The sequence below is a fragment of the Heterodontus francisci genome, chromosome 5 (assembly GCF_036365525.1).
Source record: "Heterodontus francisci isolate sHetFra1 chromosome 5, sHetFra1.hap1, whole genome shotgun sequence".
Lineage (NCBI taxonomy): Eukaryota > Metazoa > Chordata > Chondrichthyes > Heterodontiformes > Heterodontidae > Heterodontus > Heterodontus francisci.
In genome coordinates, this window is record NC_090375.1 from 28,938,489 (window position 1) to 28,961,066 (window position 22,578).

The 22,578-nt window shown below is 42.2% G+C and overlaps 1 protein-coding gene across 1 annotated transcript in view; it reads right to left on the bottom strand.

Moving 5' to 3' along the window:
* Positions 1 to 461: 461 nt before the first annotated feature.
* Positions 462 to 22,578, bottom strand: part of rab31 (RAB31, member RAS oncogene family) — a 123,410-nt gene continuing 101,293 nt past the window's right edge. Inside the window, exon 7 of the mRNA XM_068031241.1 lies at positions 462 to 5,144. Coding sequence (XP_067887342.1) covers positions 5,047 to 5,144 — 98 coding nt within the window. The 3' untranslated portion in view covers positions 462 to 5,046. The remainder of the gene's footprint in view (positions 5,145 to 22,578) is intronic.

Consider the following 22,578-nt stretch of genomic DNA (forward strand, 5'->3'; position numbering starts at 1 on the left):
TGATTAAGTTTAAGATTCTTTTGAATTTGTGAGTATTTATAAACAAACATTTATTGCCAACGCTATTAGACAAATTACAATTTGGAATTATCTTGGCAGCAGAACCCTGATCCTGAGATAGTTTAAGTGCTATTTAATGTATAAACTATAGCTAACAACCTCACTTTATGTTTGACAGAGACATCTCATGCTGACTTACTTTAAGTCGAAATTTCTGTCTTTATGTTATTCTGTTATGTTATAAAGTGCTTAAAAATTCATTGCTCTATTCGGGCATCCCAACCCAATGTTCCTGAATTTAAAATGCTGTCACTTTTATGTGGTGAGTAAAAATAATTCGCAAATAACAAGTATCATTGTAGCCATCCTGGAATTTAAGATGCTGTTCAGCGATCCATGGTTTTCTGCCCATGCAATAATGAACTGACCATCTGAGACAACACTCACTGCTCGCAAGTTAATTGTTATGAAATGATATTTATTGAATGTACATTGAAACAGCTTACCTTGCATCAAAGGTAGGGTTCCTTAAGCAACCCTATGTTAATAGTAGTACTATACAGCATTAGTGATGAGAATAACACAGACATTGTACCCATTTAATTGAAACGTACTACATGGGACCAGCCCAATCTAAAAAATAACACATATTTTAATTGAAAATACACTTAGCATTCAAACGAGTTACACTTGACTGACAAAATGTCCAAACAGTCTGGTCATGAAAAGCCCTGTGATTAGGATTGGTGTAGATTATGCAGAAATAAATCCTTCAGTTTATATATTGATCGTCAAGGAATGCAAATAGATTTCTTTAGAACTGTAGCCAAGTTTCCCTTTTGGCTGTCAATATCAGACATTTTGATGAATTTGTAGCATCGCCATAATTATGATTAAATTGAAAACAAAATCTGGTTGGGATCTTTTTTATACAGCAAGCTATACCAAACAACCATATGATTATTCAGTAATCGCTGTTAAGTTGCATATGATAAATTATCGCAGGGCTATTAACCTGAAGCAATTAAAGAAATCAAAGGCAGCAGAGGTTCAATAATTAAGAAACAAAGCAGTTCAATAATTTTGGAAGTTGTTGGTTCATATCAGTGACCTGCATTTCACAAACCTGTAAGCATTTCTAATTTCTGCATCATAAACATTGTGGAATACAGAGGCAGGGAAGCTCTCATTATTTTGACAGATCATGTTGTGAGGGGATACAGGTTTATGCCCATGTCTTACAGCATGACCAGTTCCCAATCTGAGCCAGCTTCCACAGGAAGGTGGTGAGCAGAAACAATGTGCTTTTCTACAAAGAGAGGAGTGAAAATAAATGCAGAGTCACACTGTCCTACCCTTTTGCTCTTCCTAGTAGCCAACAACAGAACATTTTCACAGAAATCGAGAAGCATGTAACTCACCTACCTCTTGTGCAGGCTGGTGCGTGGCACATTGTCCAGAAATAAATGAAAGCAGAGACCAAAAACATAAATATCATAGATAATAAGACAACCCTTTAATTTGTATGATGTGTTCATTTGGATACTTCGCATTGGGCTAAAACCAATTTACCATCCTATGCATGGTGGCACCAAAAATATCAATTTAGTGACGCATCGTGACAAAAAGATTTGCAGTTGAAAACTGATGATTTCTGATACACTTTTGTGCAAAGGCTCTGGAGCTAAATCTGTGCAGCAGGAAGCAAATAATTTCACACAGCACTGGAAGTTCAAGATTGTCACAGTATCTCTGCTCATACAGTGGAATCAAACTCAGAAAAGATGGAAAATGTCAGTGCTATTGGCAACTTTCAATTATTCTGCATGTATCCATGTGAAAATATTTTAAAGAAATGATGATAGGTAGGCATCATTTATATACCAGCACCAAATGCTGCTGTAGGCATTTAAGGATGCACCTTAAAGCTGGGGATACACCAGGAGCTCCATTAATACAGTACCCAACCTCTCCATAGCAATGTGCCAGAAACAACGAATCCTGCCACAGTCAGAATGAGTTTACATTAAAATAATGTATGGAACCTGGAATAAATTCCAATCCATAATAGCTGAAAGTAAAATGTAGGAGCTCAGAATGGAAGAATGCTTTCTCTACAACATGGACAAAAGAAAGGAAACAAAATGAGAACGAATTTCTGTACAGAACCCCAATCACTGATTATTTTGACTTTTAGATATAAAATCTTCCCAATGTTGAGAAATGATCACATTGTCGTAATGAAGCAAGGACGGTCAACCATAAAAGGAAAACCGGTAGTTACTCAAATAAAGATGTTGTTAATATCAAAAAGAGAATGGGCTGCTGGAAGTGGATGGTGCAGTGTCTAAATCAATGCCAAACTGATGAAAAGTCCATTCTAATAAAGGCCGGAAGAAATAAATAATTAGGGCCAGCATTGAAGATTATAGGGCTATCTACAGATATGAGGGTCATTTACTGTAAAAAAATAACAGTGAGGCTAATGGCATTCATTGTTATTTCTGCGCAAATTAACTGCAACTTCAGGCAACAATTTTTATTTAAATAGCGCTTTTAACACAGTAAAACATACCAAGGTGCTTCACTGGAGCGTATTAAAACAAAATATGACACTGAACCACATAAGGAGATATTAGGGCAGATAACCAAAGGCTTGGTCATAGAGGTAGGTTTTAAGGAGCATCTTAAAGGAGGAAAGAGGAAGAGAGGTGGAGAGGTTTCGGGAGGGAATTCCAGAATTTAGGACTTTGGCAGCTGAGAGTTTGGTCGCCAATGGAGGAGCGACTAAAATCGGGAATGCTCAAGAGGCCGGAAGTAGCATAGTGCAGATATCTTGGATGGTTTTGGTTGGCTGGAGGAGATTTCAAAGGTAGGGAGGAGCAAAAAATTTGGAAGTTGCTGTCTGTGGTGCACTGCTCCAATGCAAGCTGTGCAAAAATGTATTGAATGGCGTGAAGTTCCAGTACTAGAGTCCTAAATACAAATTAAACTCACCACCAAAAGTTAGGGCTTGTCCATTTCAGTCTGAGTATCCTTTTTAATGGAGTGATAAGTTTTAGTCACTGCCAAACAACTTCTCTGACACTGAAAATTAACTTTTACCAGAATGGAGTCTCATTCCTTTAGCTTTTAAATGTTGTTGGTGATTAAAATAAACATTAAATCACCTTTTTTATTTTATCTTTCTTTTTTTCCTCTTTTAATCCAAACTTTTGTTCCCTCTCTTTATATCACTTTCTGTACATGATTTAACATAAAATTCACAATACAAACTTGCACTTACTGGTTCAGATTCTGCACTGTTCATTAGCAATTCTTCAATATGATTGGTTAAGGAAATACACAGTTATCTGCCCCGTTCACACAGGTCTCAGATGCCCTGTAGAAAGTGTCGCACTATTTCAATCTGCCACTTGCAGCAACCTGCCGTGGTAAGGCTCATGAAAATTAAGCAGGCAAGGCCAAGTCTAACAAACAGCAGGTGTTTCTCCTGTGCTAGTTACAGTAAATTCTGGCCCTATATAGTACATAATATTTTGTGAGCAGCTGGGACCATGGAAATGAAGCAAAGAATCAAAGGTGAATTATGTAGAATGCAAGCTTAAGTAGATGTTCCAGAGTTTCACTGAACTATCTTTGAGAAACAGATTGTGCATGGTCAGTGAAAGGAACTGGCTTGATGGACTGAATGGCCATTCATGTTACATGCTGCCTGATATTTCACTCTGCTGAAGGTCAGAAGTGCAGTGAGTATAAGGCAGTTTCACCTCAGTTCCATGTACACATGACCACAGCACATAAACTATACATGATTTTTTTGGGCTTTGTGATGGGTGCCAAGGGAAAGCTGACTGAGGACAGCAGCATATTGATGGAGCACCTGGATTTCCAGCATTATAAGCACATTTACAGGAAGCATGATTTAGTTTATGCATCTCTTACACCTAAACTACTCGAATTGATTAGTTTGTATTCTTCACTAAGCCCTGATACTATTTTGCCATCCAAAGGATGAATTATTTTCATCAATTTTCTCCCCTTTTCTCTCCAAGTCATTGACTCCTGTTGGGGCATCAAATCACCATTCTTCATTTAAAAGTCTAGCCAATGAGTATTGGTAAGCCATTCATCATGGGTAATAACAAAAAGGGGCACAGCTTTCCCTCACTCTACATCCACACTTGCACACCTTTCAGCAGGCATCACTGGCGAGTGAGCAGAACTGAGAATCCTGACTGATCTTTGTCACCTGACTCCAAAAGGTGATGATGTCAATTTCCACCCTTGCTGAAACCAGCTAACAGTGCAGGCCAAGCATCAATCCTGGGATCTTTCTGGTCGTTGTCGCCCATTGACACACAAAGCAATTCATTTTCCCATCAAGGTCAGAGGATTACCAACAGAGTAACCTTTATATGACCATATGCCTTAGCACTTTTTAAATATGGTACATGAAAGGAATATTGAAGAGTTTTGAACCAGTGTTTAGCTTTTACTGTGTTTCGTAGCCATTTAATGAGGTTTGGTTGTGTTTTGTTTTATATCAGCTAGGAATAAATAAATGGAGCATTTAGTAATTTGCAATTGGGGCTAATGTTACAGTTAAAGTACTTACCCATGGGCTGTGCACATAAATTAGGATTACACTGAAGTAGTTTAATTTGCTTCTGGCTGCTTGCAACCAAGAGTGGATACAAAAAGTGGATTGGGGTTTCAGTCACTATGCTCAGAAAAGCAAGAGTAAAGGGCAAAAAAAAAAATCCGAGGAAAGAAAGAGAGCAACAAAAAGAATAACTGGCATTTCAATAATTTCATTCATAGTGCACATATTCTCCCCAGAAATTCTTACAGTAACTTCATGAAAGCAGGACAACAGTGTGCTAGAATGAAAGAGTCAGCAGCCCAACCACTGACAAATAACCTCGAGACTGCTAAATAATTCAAACAATAACACAAAAAAAGTTTTTTTTTCCTTTTTTCCTGCTTGGTATGAGGATGATGATTCAATGTTGCTCAGGTTTGGTCTCCAACACAGCTGGCTGCTCAGCAGCAGCGCTTACTCGATTGTCCCTTGTGTCTTCCAACTTTGAAAGCTCCATTACTATTAACATGAGAGGGATCCAAAGGTGGAATTTGTTGACCTGAAAAAGCACAGTAGTAACGTTACGATCATTGGGGTTACTTACAGTACAAACAGTTTTTAAAATTCCCAGATTCTGGGTTTACCAAATTGGCACACCAGTGATTCATGTGCTCTGATGTATAGAACACAGTTAAAATATCATAATCTGTCTTTTCTCTTCACAAATATTGGCTGACCTGCTGTATATTTCCATTATTTTCTTCTTTTTAAATTCAGATTTTCTTTCAAGTGAATCCAATGATTCATATATTATATCTTACATAATGGTGCAAACAGGACTTATTTGCTCCTACTTACAATTAATATTAAGTTTTTGATTAATAATCCGAATCACAAGGCCAGAGTACAAATATAAAGAAAGAAGGCCTGTCTTGTTGTAGATTATCTCCCCAAGCATGGCATCCAATTCTTGCATAAATGCATAGAGACTTTTACTTCCACTACCCTCCCCAGAAATCCATTCCATGTATTGAATGCTCTTTGTGTGAAGAATTTCCTGACATCAATCCTAAATTTGCCTTTCACTGGTTTGAACCTGAGTCCCTTCGTCAAACTATCAGGGTTCAGTTTGAGGTCATGTGCCAGATCTATTTTTATGATCTATGATATATCGTATATTCCTTTCAAATTAAATTCCCTAGTGTCCTGGCCAATATTTATCTTTTAATAAGCATCACAAAAACAGATTATCTGGTCATTGTCACATTTCTGTTTGTGGGAGCTTGCTGTGCTGTAATTAGCTGCCTCATTTCCTGCATGACAACAGTGACTACACTTCAAGAGTACTTCATTGGCTGTAAAGCACTTTGGAACGTCCTGAGGTTGTAAAAGGTGGTGTATAAATGGAAGTCTTTCTTTCTTTCTCCTCAAGTTGTCTCTTTTCAAGGCTGAAACGCATAGGTTGCTTCAGTTATTCCTCATACTTCAGTCAGTTCTCTGACGCTAAAGGCAATCTTGTAGCTTTCCTTTGAAATGCTTCTAGGGTTTAAATCTCTACCCATGACTAGAATTAGGTACAGTGGGCAAAGTGGGATCTAACCTGAACACAATACAACTCCAGTATGACTCTATCTAATTTGTACGCGATTGTTTGGGTTTGTTGTTTCAGCAATCAATTTGCTTTGTTCATTGCCACATTACAGGAATTTTGAGTTGACTAAATCCCCTAGATCACTTTCAGCTTCATCCCTAGTTATTTCAGTACCATTCATGGATACAAATGTTCCTATTTTTCTTTTTAGTTACAACAACAGTTTGTATCTATGTGTGTGTGAGAGGGAAGCCAGGGAATTACAGACCAATCAGCTTAACATCTGTTTTAAGGAAATTGCTAGAGTCTATAAATAAGGGGAAGGTAACTGAACACTTTGAAGATTTTCAGCTGATCAGTGAGAGCCAGCATGGCTTTGTAAAGGGTAGGTAAATGCCTGATGAATCTGATTCAATTTTTTGAACAGGAGATAAAGTAGTGGACAGGCAAATGTCTATGGACGTTATTTATATGGACTTCAAGTAGACAGTTAAGAAATTCCTTCATAAGAGACTGTTTAAGCTCATGGAATTGAAGGCAATTTGTTGACTTGGTTAGGAAATGGACTGGCAGGCAGGAGACAGTGAGTAGAAATAATGGGCAGGTACTTTAATTGGCAGAATGTGCCTAGAGGTGTGCCGCAAGGATTTGTTTTGGGCCCTCAACGATTCAATGTATTCAGTAACAACTTACTATAGCATGAAGGAGCCCTAGCAAAACTGGAGTCAATGGGAATCAGGGGGAAAACTCTCCGCTGGTTGGAGTCATACCTAGCGCAAAGGAAGATGGTTGTGGTTGTTGGAGGTCAATCATCTGAGCTCCAGGACATCACTGCAGGAATTCCTCAGGGTAGTGTCCTAGGCCCAACCATCTTCAGCTGCTTCATCAATAACCTTCCTTCAATCATTAGTTTAGAAATGGGGTTGCTCACTGATGATTGCACAATGTTCAGCACCATTCACGACTCCTCAGTTACTGAAGCAGTCCGTGTAGAAATGCAGCAAGACATGGACAACATCCAGGCTTGGGCTGATGATTGGCAAGTAACATTCGCGCCACACAAGTGCCAGGCAATGACCATCTCCAACAAGAGAGAATCTAGCCAACTCCCCTTGACATTCAGTGGCATTACCATCGCTGAATCCCACACTATCAACATCCTAGGGGCTACCATTGACCAGAAACTGAACAGAGTCGCCATATAAATACCGTGGCTACAAGAGCAGGTCAGAGGCTAGGAATCCTGAGGTGAGTAATTCATCGCCTGACTCCCCAAAGCCTGTCCACCATCTATAAGGCACAAGTCAGGAGTGTGATGGAATAATCACCACTTGCCTGGATGGATGCAGCTCCAACAACACTCAAGAAGCTCGACACCATCCAAGACAAAGCAGCCCACTTGATTGGCACCCCATCTACAAACAGTCACTCCCTCCACCACCGACGCACAGTGGCAGCAGTGTGTACCATCTACCAGATGCACTGCAGCAACGCACCAAGGCTCCTTAGACAGCACCTTCCAAACCAGCAACCTCTACCAACTAGAAGGACAAGGGCAGCAAATGCATGGGAACACCACCACCTGCAAGCTCCCCTCCAAGTCACATACCATCCTGACTTGGCACTATATTGCCATTCCTTTACTGTCGCTGGGTCAAAATCTTGGAACTTCCTTCCCAACAGCACTGTGGGCATACCTACAACCCAAGGACTGCAGCGGTTCAAGAAGGCAGCTCACCACCACCTTCTCAAGGGCTATTAGGGATGGGCAATAAATGCTGGCCTAGCCAGCGACGCCCACATCCCATGAACGAATTAAAAAAATGATGGGACAGAAAGCCACATATCCAAATTTGCTAATGACACAACGATAAGTGGTATTGTAAGTAATTAGGCTCAAAGCATAAAATTACAAAGTGATATTGATAGATTATGTGAACGGACAAGACTGTGGCAAATGGATTTGAAAGTTGGAAAATGCTTGGTCATCCACGTTGGAACTAAAAAGGAAAGAGCAAGGGTACTCTCCAAATAGTGAAAAGCTAGAAACAGTGAAGGTCCAAAGAAACCTGAAGGTCCAGGTACATAAATCATTAAAATATCATGAACAGGTACAGAAAATAATCAAAAAGGTTAATTTAACAGCTTGGCTAAAGGTGCAGTTAATTCTGAAGCACAGATCTTCACCACTACAGCTGAGGTATTGTTGGAGACTGTAGCCTTTGCTGTGTCCAGTGCACTCAGCCATTTCTTAATGTCACATGCAGGAAAAGAAATTGACTTAGGACTGGCAAATCTGGCAGCTACTTTGTGCTCAGCAAGGTCCCAAAAACAGCAAATAGATAAATCAGCATTAAAATTGTGTTAGTGGTGATGAAGAGAGGATTTTTTTTCATTCCTTTGATTATGGGCAGCATTTATAGCCCATCCCTAATTGCCCTTGAACTGAATGGCTTGCTCATCCATTTCAGAGGGTATTTAAGAGTCAACTACATTGCTGTGGACCTGGAGTCACATGTAGGCAAGATTAGATAAGGACAGCAGATTTCCTTCCCTAAAGGACATTAGTGAACCAGATGGGTTTTTACAACAATCGATTCACGGTCACCATTAGACTAGTCAGATTTTTGTTATTAATTGAACTCCAATTTCATCATCTGATTTGAATCCATGTCCCCAGAGCATTAGCCAAGGCTTTGGATTATTAGGCCAGTGACATTACCATTACGCCACCGCCCTCGTTAGGCAAATTCCTTGCTTTTCTTCAAAGAAGGTAATGGAGTCTTTCAGATCCACCTGAACAAGTGAACTGGGCCTTAGTAGAAGATCTGAGAGACAGCACTTCATTGAAATGGCAGCACGTGTGTTATGGTTGTTCAGTCCTCAAGTAGGTCTTAAACTCACAACTTTCTGACTCCACCACTAAGCCAAACTATACTTGTATTTAAATTCAGTTCCAGAGTTTGCTAATCTCATCTGGGTCAGCAATGAGGGCACGAGAGCTGGTCTCATCCAGTGCTTCGAGACTGCTGTCATTACCCTCTCCTCATCACCATACAATGACCCTGAAGAAAAATGCATGCATATTAATGTTAGCTCAGGTTAGAATTGGGCTTGGCTGTGACACCATGCCTGCTGATGAAACAGCTCACTGAAACTTACCTGGTTCCGAATGTGTTCTTTGCTAAAATACAGGGGGGAATTTTATGGAGGTGACAGGGGTCTTGGCTGCTGGCTGGAGAGCCGGCAAGAAACCTGCATTGCCTCCTTTGGGGAGGCCTGCCTTATCAAGCCAATCAGGCACTTGAGGGACCCCCAGTGGGCCTTTCCCAGGATCAGGACCCATGGGGACGGGAAGTCACGCCTGCCGACAGCTGCCCGCCAATCAGAGGCCAGCAGCACTTTTTCTTGGCAATGCCACGGTTATGCGGCACCCAGAAGAGGCCCAGGATCGGGGAGCGACCCAGGCCACAGGTAAGTGATGGCAGGAGAAGTTTTGTGGGGTGGGGAACATGGGGGAGGGAAGTGGAGGGGGGGGGTCGGCCCCCGCTTCCGAATGCCAAGTGCCTTTGATCCAGGGGCACGCCCCACCAATGGGACAACAAGCAACCTCGCACAGGTTTGCACGTCATGTTCCCCGCGTGGAGACAGGTCCGCCTGTCAATGGGCTCATTCCCAGCGGCGGCGGGAAGAGGCCCTTAATTGAGCATTAATTGCCACTTAAGGACCTCAATTGGTGGCAGGGCAGGAAAGCCATCCACAGGTCTTCCTGCCACAGACTTAATCGGGATGGAGGTGGAAAGGTGTCATTGATCCCACCCGCCACCTTCCCGCCCGATTAAATGCCCTCCTCCCCTCCAAATCCACAACAGGAGAGTGCATGAAATACATCCACAGAGTGGAGAGGAAGTTAGGCAAGAGAATCTCCTCATAACATAATGCAGAACTGTGGTCTTTTAGAGTTTAATCTCAAGACACCACATTTTAGGACAGCTATGTTTAAAAAAATTCTTCCCTATGTGCAAGCTAATACTGTGGCCTGCAGTGCAGTGAAGTTGGCAGTGTGTTACACTGCCAGGTGATTCCCTTGGTCTGCATCCTTCCCACTTCAGCAAACAGTTGTTACAGAATTCAACGGATGAGAGCAATTTACACCAGGGAGTTGAAAACTCAATGATAAACACTTCACTGCAATGGTATGGTACCTTCCTCTGAAGCAAAACAAATCTTTCACATCTGAATGTTCAAAGATATTTTACAAGCAAGACAAAAGGGGTTTAAAGCAAATTCTTCCTTTATTACGGAAATCACAAGATTCCAAAAGATTGAAAGTTGATGCCATTTGAATAAAACTCCAGACCGTGATTTTGATGCTCTGTATAATAGATGGTGTGGACTTGTTCTGTTATATTTCTACATCTGTTTTTATTTTTGATGCAAAAGCAAAAGCTTTGATTAATCTTGAGTCATGAACATACATATTCCCATTTTTTTTAAAAATGTCTCCAAACAAAAATGTTTGTGGTGTTCCAGTTAAACCTCAGAATAAACAATCAGACATAAATGTTGTGAACAAGCCAGCCAGCAAAATCTTACCTCTGATTAAAAACACGATTATATTGTGAAATAAGAATGCTTTATCCTGCCCCAACCATATCCCTCAAACACTTAGAGAATAATCAGTATCTGACTAGCTACTCCCCAGACCATCATTTCATCCAAAATTGAAATAAAACTAATTTATCCCATTGACCTCAAGTAAAAAGATCCTTGAGAAACTGGGATCGTTGACTCACATTACTCATGCCAACTAATAGATGTGAGGGATATATGTACTTCACATCTACAGTACCTTCACCTTGCATTCCATACTCAGTGTAGTGCATGTATTTAACCATATTGTTTCCCCCTTCTGGCCGACTTCTCTGCCCTTCCAACCTATAGAATTATGTCGAATTTTGCTGTGGAAATAACCGTACCTGTGTAGTTAATGGTGAAGATCCAGAAATTGCTGTCTGGAACTCTAGAAGCTGCACGAGAATGGTATCTCACCAATAGACTCATCATTGAAATGCATGGAATGGCATGAAGTTGCAGTACTTAACCGCTAAGTCAAGTTACGGCTTGTCCATTCCCATGTGACAGTTTTTAAAACTGTGTGTTAAGTCTTAATTACTGCCAAACAACATCTCTAGCACTGAAAATGAACTTTTACAAATATGGAATCTCATTCCTTCAGATTTTATTTGTTGTTGGAGATTTTAAAAAGTAAACAAATGTAAATTTTTAAACTTTATCTTTGTCTAGCTCTCTCAATCAAATCTTTCTTTCCCTCTCTATTTCACTTTCTGTCCCTGAATTAGATATTCTATTTCACGTTTCCTGGTTCAAACTTTACGCTGCTCATTAACAATTCCTCAATCTGATTGGTTGAGGAGGTACACAATTGCTTGCCTGTTCACACAGGTTCCAGATCCCCGTTAGAGGATGCTCCACCATCTTGGCTCTCTAATTTACAGTAAATTCCATCATTCTAGCAAAATCCTATACAAAGTTTTTGTTTGAACCTCAAAACCTACTTTATAAGTGACCAGATTAGCACTACTAAATTTTTTTTTGTTTTTAGTGTAATTTATTAATAATTACTAGTAGTTACTAACTTTTTTATATATAGTAAGTAGTGGTTTTTTAGGGAATCAAGGTCGCTAATATAAATAATCTCAAATTTTTGAATAAATTAAGGGTAAGTCATGGCAGGGCAGCTCAGCAACGTGGAATGCTCCTCCTGTGCAATGCGGGAAGTCGGGGCATTTCCAGCATCCAGGGCGAACACGTGTGCAGGAAGTGTCTCCAGCCGCAGCTACTCGAAATCCACGTTTCGGATCTACAGCGGCGGCTGGGGACACTGCGGAGGATCCGCGAGGCTGAGATCATCATGGATAATACGTACAGGAAGGTGGTCACACCGCAGGTAAAGACTGCTCAAGTAGAAAGGGAATCTATGACCGCCAGGCAGAGTACAAGAACTCGGCAGGTAGTGCAGGAGTTCCCTTGGTCCATCTCCCTATCTAACAGATATTCCGCTTTGAATACTGTTGGGTGAGATAGCTTCTCAGGGGAATGCAAGAGCCAAGTCTGTGGCACCACAGGGGGCTCAGCTGCACAGGAGGGGTGGAAAAAGAGTAGGAGAGCTATAGTGATAGGGGATTCTATCGTAAGGGATACAGATAAGCGTTTCTGTCGCTGCAAACATGACTCCAGGATGGTATGTTACCTCCCTGGTGCTCAGGTGAAGGATGACACGGAGCAGCTGCAGGACATTCTGAAGGGAGAGGGTGAACAGTAAGAGATCGTGGTTCACATTGGTACCAAAGGCATAGGCAGAAAGATGGATGAGGTCTTGCACCAAGAATTTGGGGAGCTAGGTAGGATATTAAAAAGGAGGGCCTCAAAAGTTGTAATCTCTGGATTACTCCTGGTGCCATGTGCTAGTGAGTATAGGAATAGGAGGATTGATCAGATGAATGCGTGGCTGAAGACATGGTGCAAGAGGGAGGGCCTTAGTTTCCTGGATCACAGGGTCTGTTTCTGGCAAAGGGGAGACCTATACAAGTCGGACAGGTTGCACCTGAACCGGAACGGGACCGGCACTGGGACCAACATCCTTGCTGGGAGGTTTGCTCGTGCTGTTGGTGGGGGGTGGTTAAACTAATTTGACAGGGGATGGGATACTGAGTGGAGGTACTGTAGGGAGTGATACACAGCCAAATATAGAAGAGAAATTAAATCAGTTTGGAAGGCAGAGCAAATATAGACCTGTTAAGACACAAGCAAATAATGCAAGGCTGGATTGCATCTATTTTAATGTAAGGAGTCTTAAAGTTAAGGCAAATGAATTGAGGGCATTGATTAACACATGGGAATATGATATTATTACTATCACAGAGAAATGGTTGAGGGAAGGGCAGGACTGGCAGCTCAATATTCCAGGATATAGAATCTTCAGGTGTGACGGGGGTGGGTGGGGGGGTGTAAACGAGGAGGTGGCATTGCACTATTGATCAAGGAGTCAATTACTGCAGTAAGGAGGGTGATATCTTAGAAAGTTCCTTAAATGAGGCCATATGGGTAGAACTTAAAAACAAAAAGGGGTAGTCACTTGGCTGGGAGTGTACTACAGGCCTCCAAACAGTCAAGGAGAGATAGAGGAGCAGATATATAGGCAAATCTCAGAGAGGTATAAAAATAATAGGGTAATAATAGTAGGGGATTTCAACTTCCCCAATATTTACTGGGATAATCTTAGTGCAAAAGGCTTAAAGGGGGCAGAATTCTTAAAGTACATACAGGAGAGCTTTTTGAGCCAGCATGTAGAAAGTCCGACAAGAGAAGGGGCAGTACTGGATCTATTCCCAGGGAATGAAGCCGGACAAGTGGTAGAAGTGTCTATGGGGGAGTATTTCGGAGATAGTGACCATAACTTTGTAAGATTTAAGGTAGTTATGGAAAAGGACAAAGATGGACCAGAAATAAAGGTACTGAATTGGGGGAAGGCCGATTTCAATATGATAAAACAGGATTTGGCCAAAGTGGGCTGGGAGCAGCTAATTGTAGGAAAGTCTACATCAGACCAGTGGGAGTCAAAGAGGAAATAGTGAGAGTTCAGGGCCAACATGTTCCCGTAAAGGTGAAGGGTAGGACCAACAAGTCCAGGGAACACTAGATGTCATGGAATATAGAGTATTGGATCAGGAAAAAAAAGGAGGCTTATGGCAGATTCAGAGTGCTGAAAACAGCAGAGGCCCTAGAGGAGTATAGAACGTGTAGGGGAGTACTTAAAAAAGTAATTAGGAGAGCGAAGCGGGGGCATGAAAAACACTGACATGAGGCCTGATAAAGGAAAATCCCAAGGCGTTTTATAAGTATATTAAGGGCAAGAAGATAACCAGGGAAAGAGTAGGGCTCATTAGGGACCAAAGTGGCAATCTGTGCGTGGAGCCAGAGGACGGAGGTGAGGTTTTAAATGATTTTAAATCATCTGTGTTCACTATGGAAAAGGACGATGTAGGTGTAGAGATCAGGTAGGGGGATTATGATATACTTGAACATATTAGCATTGAAAGGGAGGAGGTATTAACGGTTTTAGTGGGCTTAAAAGTGGATAAATCCCCAGGCCCAGATGAGATGTATCCCAAGCTGTTATGTGAGGCAAGGGGCTCTGAAACGAATTTTCAAACCCTCTCAGGCCACAGGAGAGGTGCCAGAGGTCTGGAGGACACCAAATGTGGTGTTCAAGAAGGGTAGCAGCGATAAACCAGGTAATTACAGGCTGGTGAGTCTGACATCAGTGGTAGGGAAACTATTGGAAAAAGTTCTGAGGGACAGGATTAATCTACACTTGGAGAGGCAGGGATTAATCAGGGATAGTCAGCATGGTTTTGTCAGGGGGAGATCGTGTCTAAAAAACGATTGAATTTTGAGGAGATGACTAGATGTGTAGATGAGAGTAAAGCAGTTGATGTAGTCTACATGGACTTCAGTAAGGCTTCAGATAAGGTCCTACATGGGAGATTGGTTAAGAAGATAAGAGCCCATGGGATCCAGGGCAATTTGACAAATTGGATCCAAAATTGGCTTAGTGGCAGGAAGCAAAGGGTGATGGTGAGGATTGTTTTTGCGATTGGAAGCCTGGTAACCAGTGGTGTACCGCAGGGATCGGTGCTGGGACCCTTGCTGTTTGTAGTGTACGTTAATGATTTAGATGTGAATATAGGAAGTATGATCAGTAAGTTGACGGATGACACGAAAATTGGTGGTGTCGTAAATAGTGAGGAGGAAAGCCTTAGATTACAGGACGATATAGATGGGCTGGTAAGATGGGCAGAGCAGTGGCAAATGGAATTTAATCCGGAGAAATGTGAAGTGATGCACTTTGAGAGGACTAATAAGGCAGGGGAATATACAATGGGTGGTAGGTCCCTAGGAAGTACAGAGGGACCTTGGTGTACTTGTCCATAGATCACTGAAGGCAGTAGCACAGGTAAATAAGATGGTTAGGAAGGCATATGGGATACTTGCCTTTATTCACCGAGGCACAGAATATAAGAACAGGGAGGTTATGATGGAGCTGTATAAAGTGCTAGTTAGGCCACAGCTGGAGTACTGTGTACAGTTCTGGTCGTCACATTAGAAGAAGGATGTGATTGCACTGGAGTGAGTGCAGAGGAGATTCACCAGGATGTTGCCTGGATTGGAGGTGTCAATAACCAGGGGGCATAGATTTAATGTAAGGGGCAGGAGGTTTAGAGGGGATTTGAGGAAAATCTTTTTCACCCAGAGGATAGTTGGAATCTGGAACACACTGCCTGAAGAGGTGGCAGAGGCAGGAACCCTCACAGCATTTAAGAAGTATCTAGATGAGTACTTGAAACACCATAGCATACAAGGCTACGGGCCAACTTCTGGAAAATGGGATTAGAGTAGATAGATGCTTGATGGCTGGATTGGACACGATGGGCCAAAGGGCCTGTTTCTGTGCTGTATAACTCTATGACTCTATAAAGTCTGTGGGCAAGTGCAAATGTAATAAGTGAGCTATTCGCCATTTTGAGCAAAGTCCAGCCTGTGAACTCCTTGCTGGCTTACAAGTCCACTGACATTGATCACCCTCCAGGACCTTTTCAAAACAGTTTATTCATCTGTCAGCCATAACGGTTAAATGCTTGTGGACTGCTCAACTGTGGAGGCATCACAGCGGAGCTCAATCGTGTTCTAACCCAATTTTCACATACCGGTACTTTCAACAGGGGTTGCTGGATTGCAGTCAGGATTGGGAACCCGAACTGAATTTTGCCCTCCATAATCAAGTTATAGTGAGACGAGCTGTAACATACTATTTTGTTGCCTAGCTAGGATTAGCCACCTCAGGACACACAGTGGTGTATAATGTATCATGTCCAATGCAAAAGCCTTTCTGTCTGTTTGAGGTGCAGACAATGGGGCCAAATCCTTCAACACTCATCAGCAGTCCAAGCTTAAAAGCAGAATCTGATCATGCCAACAATCTCAAGTAGGTGTACAATGTTTAGAACATCCTAGAATAGAGAAGGCCATTTTTGTGGTGATAGTGGTTAAATTATTTCGTCCATGCCATAGCTGTATCTATGACAGATGGATAAGCCAACATAATGACATGATCTTCAGTGATATCATTTGACAGACAGTTCATGGTTATCTTTTTCATACGAGTAAATCTGTTTTCATGTTTGCAATGAAACAAAGACACTCAACATGGAGTAAAGTTCACAGGAGCGCTTGGCAAGCAACTTTGTTCACCGCCAGCAGATATCAGATAGCTGCAGACAGTGCAACAACTTTCTGATATGATTTGTGTGGGTAAGATTGCTTACTGTCAGCAAAGTTTGACCATTGGTCAGCGGTAAAATTGCAAAAACAACTTCACCTAGTTGATAACAGAAAGGCAAATTCAACAGGAGGCTTTCAAAAGAGAATTGGATAATTATCTGAAAAGTAAAGATTTCCAGGGCTATGGGGGAAAGGCGGGGGAGTGGGATGAGGTGAGTTGCTTTTGCAGAGAGCCAGCATGGACAAAACAGGCCAAATGGCCTCCTTTTGCCTCGTAACCATTCTATGATTCCATGATAACAACACAACTGGTGAAATAATGACATCACAACACGACAACTGCCATGCATTAAAGATACTAAATCATATTTGAAATGACAATTCAAAATAATACAATGCAGAGTTCCCAAACAGGCAACAGGACCATGATACAAGAGAGTTTTCTATCCGATCCAGGAATTTCTCAAATGATTTCCCCAATTAAGACCATTTCTCAGCCCATAATCCACCAGATTATTGAATCAAAACAGAGTCATGTTGACTTATTGTGGTTACTGATGCTGAACTTCCAGTTGCTTTGTCTGGTTCAGTATCATTTCCATTATGCCCCATCCCAGCTATGTCATAGGCAGTTGGTAATAGCCAGGGATGGACAATGTGTGTGGATAACAGACTGAACTGGAATCATCTCTAACGACCAAAAGCAAACCCTGACAAATTCAAACAAACGGGATCTTCATTAACCCAGGACCAGAAATGGTGTGGTGCTTTGGCAGTGTCTGATGCCGAGGCTTTACTTGTAACATGTCACTGACAGAACCATTTAAGATGCACTGGGCTGGATTTTCCCACGGACTTTAGGACCCCAACATCGGGATCAAATGGGGCTCCTGAGCCCTGACTTGGCGGCAGCCAGACTGGCGGCACAATCCTCCGCAGTCTTCTGTTAAAGACGGTAGGAGGGCTCCTGATGCTGCAGGTCCATTCAATGGGCTGGCAGCTCTGGAGCTTTGGCAGCCCCACCTCAAGAAGTGGGCACTGCTGAGGCAGGTCAGGGACTGCAAAGGCACTTGAACATGGATGCCCCCTGTGTGGATCCAATTCAAAACTGATGAGGTAGGCCCCTAGGAACAGTGGGGAAACCCCTGCAGACTAATAGCTTCAGGCTGCAGGTGCAGCCTTTCCTCCTGTTAGCCTCCAGCTCCGAAGGCCCCGCCAACCTGCCACAGGGAGGTCACCTCAGTTGAGCTGCCAGCCTCTCCATGTTGCAAGAGGCTGCTCTGCCAGCGGCAGAATGAAGGCGAGGCACCAAAATCACCCCTAATTGAGGCCTTAACTATCATAATTGGCAGCCTACCTCCACGGAGTGGGCAGCCAATCCTATTCCCAGCCTGTCCGGGGAAAGTTCCTCGACAACGGGAATGCAGCTACCCCCTATATTCCCACTCTAAGCCCGCCACGACGGGACCAGGAAAATTCCACCCATTGGACATGATCTTGAGAACCATACAAAAGTCTTCCAAAATTCCATTATTTTTTCTACATGGTACAACCACAGTAATCTATTGCACCCATGCACCCCACTGACCAGCAACATAGATCCAAATGAACAGTGCAATGCCACAAAAATTATTCCCATTCAAAAATAAATCTTCTATTTTCCACATTCAGAACAGAACGCTTCATGCAATTTTCAGGTTTACCAAACACAAAGTTCAGCCAACACCTGGGTATCAGTTGCCTGTGACAATCCTCAACAGCTTGTGTTCATGTGTAAACACCTGATCTCTGATGAAAGTTACTTTTCCTATATTTGAGGTACCATTCCAATGCCACAGAAGTACATATTCTTGGTTAGCTGAGTGCAGATTCAAACTCTCTGCCCTGCTTCCTCCAATGCCCAGGATTGCAAGTTCTGATAGTCATACACCAATGCTGCAGAAACTCCACACCTTGTTACCATTAATTATATGTGTCACACACTAAAAGCCAGCCTGTAGTGGGCCAACCTTGTTTGCTAAAGCTGTTGTGACTAGTATTTGGAAGGTGATGCAACCAGAGAGCAATTCTTGTCTTGATCCTGGTTAGATTGAGAAGATTTATGTCAATCATATTTTCTGGTCCAAAGTATGGCCTGAAATTTTCCAGATCACAATTATACAGAAACTCTGGCAAAATTTACACCGGTTTCTGTGGCAATTTTGCCAGTTGGAACTACACCCAAATTTCCCACTGAGCTCACTTGCCTACGCTAGAATGTAAAAACCAGCAATCAAACAAGTGCAAATTCACTGGTATTATCTTGCATTCTAATCTGGACAGAGGCTTAAATTACTAATTGTTTTAGTCCTAACACAGAATATCTAGTAAATAAAAGCAAAATACTGCAGATGCTGAAAATCTGATGAAAGGTCACAGATCTGAAACGTTGACTCTGCTTCTCTCTCCACAGATGCTGCCAGATGTGCTGAGTATTTCCAAAACTTTGCTTTTGTTACAGAATATCTGATTGTCCATCTTATTTCTGTTTTTGAGATCTTGCTGTGTGAAAATTCACTACTACACTTCCTTACATTGCAACAGTGATGTTACGACCAGGTGAGAAATGTGTCTAGGGGTCCCTCTCAACCTTCACCTGGTCTTAATGTAACAGGGTTTGATTTTAAACACCGTGTTTTGAGCTCCCCCTCAGTGAATCCTTGTTCACCACTTTCCAATTTATAAGGCACAGAAATGAGCACAAACAGGCTTTCTTAGGTTTAAAGAAGAAAAGTGAAATTTATTAAACTTAAACTAAAATGTCTAATTCAGTTAATGCCTACGGATACACACCGCGCCCCACGCTAGCATGCATATGCGATATGCACATGCAAATAGAGACAGAAAAGAGAAGAAAAAGAAAGTGGAAAGGTTTGAGGCAATATCTGAAGAGTTTTTTTTCTGGGTCTTCAAGCGCACTGTAAGAGTCCTTGTCTGTAGCTGGATCTTGCTTTTTTTTGGGGCTCAGTATTCTTCTTAAACCTTGTTCACTGTAGGAAACTTTCCTCTCTTGGGATTCATGTGTCTTCAATGGGTCTTGGAGTTCCATGAGAAAGGAATGGAAGCAGACAGGAGAGGCTGTGGTGAGCCAGCCAGGAGGTCTTTTCAGTCTAGGAGCAAACAGCTTTCTGCTAGTTCAAAACTCTGTGGCAAGTTCAAATTAAAAAAACTCAGGTGGCTCAGCAGGTTAGTCACGTGACTAGCTCGTGTGACCATGTCCGTTTGTGTATTCGGCCATCTTAGCAGTCTACCTGGAATGCTAGCTCCTCCATCTTCAACGTCTGGTAATCAAAAGTCCATTGTGAATTGCATGAGTCAGGGAATGGTCTTTTGTCCCTTTTAAGCACTGTCTGTAAATATGCAAATGTCTTTCCAGTCAAGGGTCTGGTGATTTTTTAAAAAAAAGTTCTTTCTTTACTCCTATAACAGTTTAAAAATCAATGTTTATGTGGTGAAATTAATATGCCTCATTCTTGGCAGGTGATAATACCTCGGAAACCCTATTTCACTGACTGTAAAGCTGGGATATTCTGAAAACGTTATATAAATGCAAGGTTTCTACTTACTTTCTTGCTCCCTAGTCCCCAGTCGCCAAATCCAATTGTAAAGCTGCCACCTCACCTAATTCAGCATTGACCAGAGATCAAACTCCTGGTCAGCTCTATACTTGTTGGGTTTGCATCAAAGAACTTTCATTTACATAGTGCACTTAGTAATTGAACCATCAAGGGAGTAGCTCACCAACATTTTATAAATGATAAACAAATGATAAACAGTACTTGTTGTTCACTCATGAAGTATTTTTGGTACAGAAAAAGTCACATGCTTGGGTATAGGCTGACATCTGACTAGTTCTCAATTCTGATCAGTCAATGCTCCATGCAACTTGCTGCCTGTTGTCAGTGGGTAATTTGCCTCCAACTTTAACAGATTTCTGCAATTATTTTCATGAAACGACAGATAACTAACTACTCGAATCGCAGGTGGGGGAGGGGGTAGATTAACGCCTGGGCTTATAGGGCCCATGCTGAGGGACCTCAGCCACATACAGGGCTCCAAGGAAACTCACCACCACACAGAAAAACTGCAGACAACTGATGGTTCAAAATATTGCATTTAAAGAGATTTTTTATTTGTTCATGGGGTGTGAGAGTCACTAGCAAGACTATCGCTAATTGCCCTTGAGAAGGTGGTGGCGAGCTGCCTTCTTGAAACTGCAGTCTATGTAATGCAGCCACTCCCACAGCTGTGGCTCAGTTGGTCGCACTCTTATCTCCGAGTCAGAAGATCATAGGTTCAAGACCCACTCCAGGACTTAGATATCAAAATCTAGGTTGATACTCCAGTACAGCACTAAGGGAGTGCTGCACAGTTGAAGGTGCCATCACTCAGATGAAGTGTTAAACCAAGGGCTTGTTTCCCTTCTGAGGTGGATGTAAAAGATTCCCTGGCACTATTTCAAAGAAGAGCAGTGGAATTATCCCTGGTGCTCTGGCATCAACATCACATAAAAACATTTTTTCATTTATCACATTGCTATGTGTCAGAGTTTGCTGCGTGCAAATTGACTGCTGCATCTCCTACATTACAACAGTGACTAAAAGTCAAATGTACTTCAAGTGGCTATAAAGCAGTTTGGGATATCCTGAGGTCATGAAAGGTGCTATATAAATACATGTCTTACTTCCACAGTGTTATTGAGTAGGGTGTTCTAGAATTTTGACCCAGCCTTGATGAAGGAACGGTGATATAGTTCCAAGTCAGGATGCTGTGTGACTTGGAGGGGAACTTGCAGGTGGTGGTGTTCCCATGCACAGTAAATATATGGTCATGCTCATGTGAAGTGCCGCAATTGAAAATACAGAACCCAAACTGAAAAAAGTTATAAAAAATGATTTTTCCTTTAAAATTGTGGACAATGTGGTGCAAAATGGCCACCAAAGGTCAAATGACCTGGCACTGTATATTCAAACTGTTGTACTGTCTGAGAAGGACAAAAGGATACATTCCAAGTTAAGAAGTATCAATTACACCATCCTGAACCCAACAAGTGACATTTTTGAATTGAATAGGTTCTTCTGAAAGAAAGAAGGCGTGAAGTAGCCACACCCTGGTCCATTGCTCATCACCGCAGGAAGTGGGGGATCTGCGTCTCACAGCAGAGGCAATATGTGAGGAATCTCTGACCTTAAGACACAAGAAAAAGTAGCTTTCTGGGAGAATCAGAACAACATCACAAAAGCCTGTCCAGGTGAGAGCTGTGAGAGATCCAGCAAAAGCCAAAGAAGGGTCCCTACTGTGAATTCTACACTTATTGCAGCAGAGAACTGAAAGTGATCACCTCCAGACCGCAGTCTCAATCATTGGAGAAATCTACCAACAGCATAGGCCTGCAACTTGAAAAGAGAAATTGATCTCCAAGATGATTCAACAGGTTTACGTAAACCCCGAACACCTACCTCACTTCAAACCACTTAACCTTTTCCTCTCTATCCATCTATTCTTGTGTGTGTGTGTTTTTTAAAATTCATTCATGGGATGTGGGCGTCGTTGGCCAGGCCAGCATTTATTGCCCATTCCTAACTGCACTTGAGAAGGTGGTGGTGAGCTGCCTTCTTGAACCGCTGCAGTCCATGTGGGGTAGGTACACCCACAGTGCTGTTCGGAAGGGAGTTCCAGGATTTTGACCCAGCAACAGTGAAGGAATGGCAATATAGTTCCATGTCAGGATGGTGTGTGACTTGGAGGGGAACTTGCAGGTGGTGGTGTTCCCATGTATTTGTTGCCCTTATCCTTCTAGTTGGCAGAGGTCGCGGGTTTGGAAGGTGCTGTCTAAGGAGCCTTGGTGCATTGCTGCAGTGCATCTTGTAGTTGGTACACACTGCTGCCACTATGCGTCGGTGGTGGAGGGAGTGAATGTTAATAGATGGAGTGCCAATCAAGCGGGCTGCTTTGTCCTGGATGGTGTCGAGCTTCTTGAGAGTTGTTGGAGCTGCAT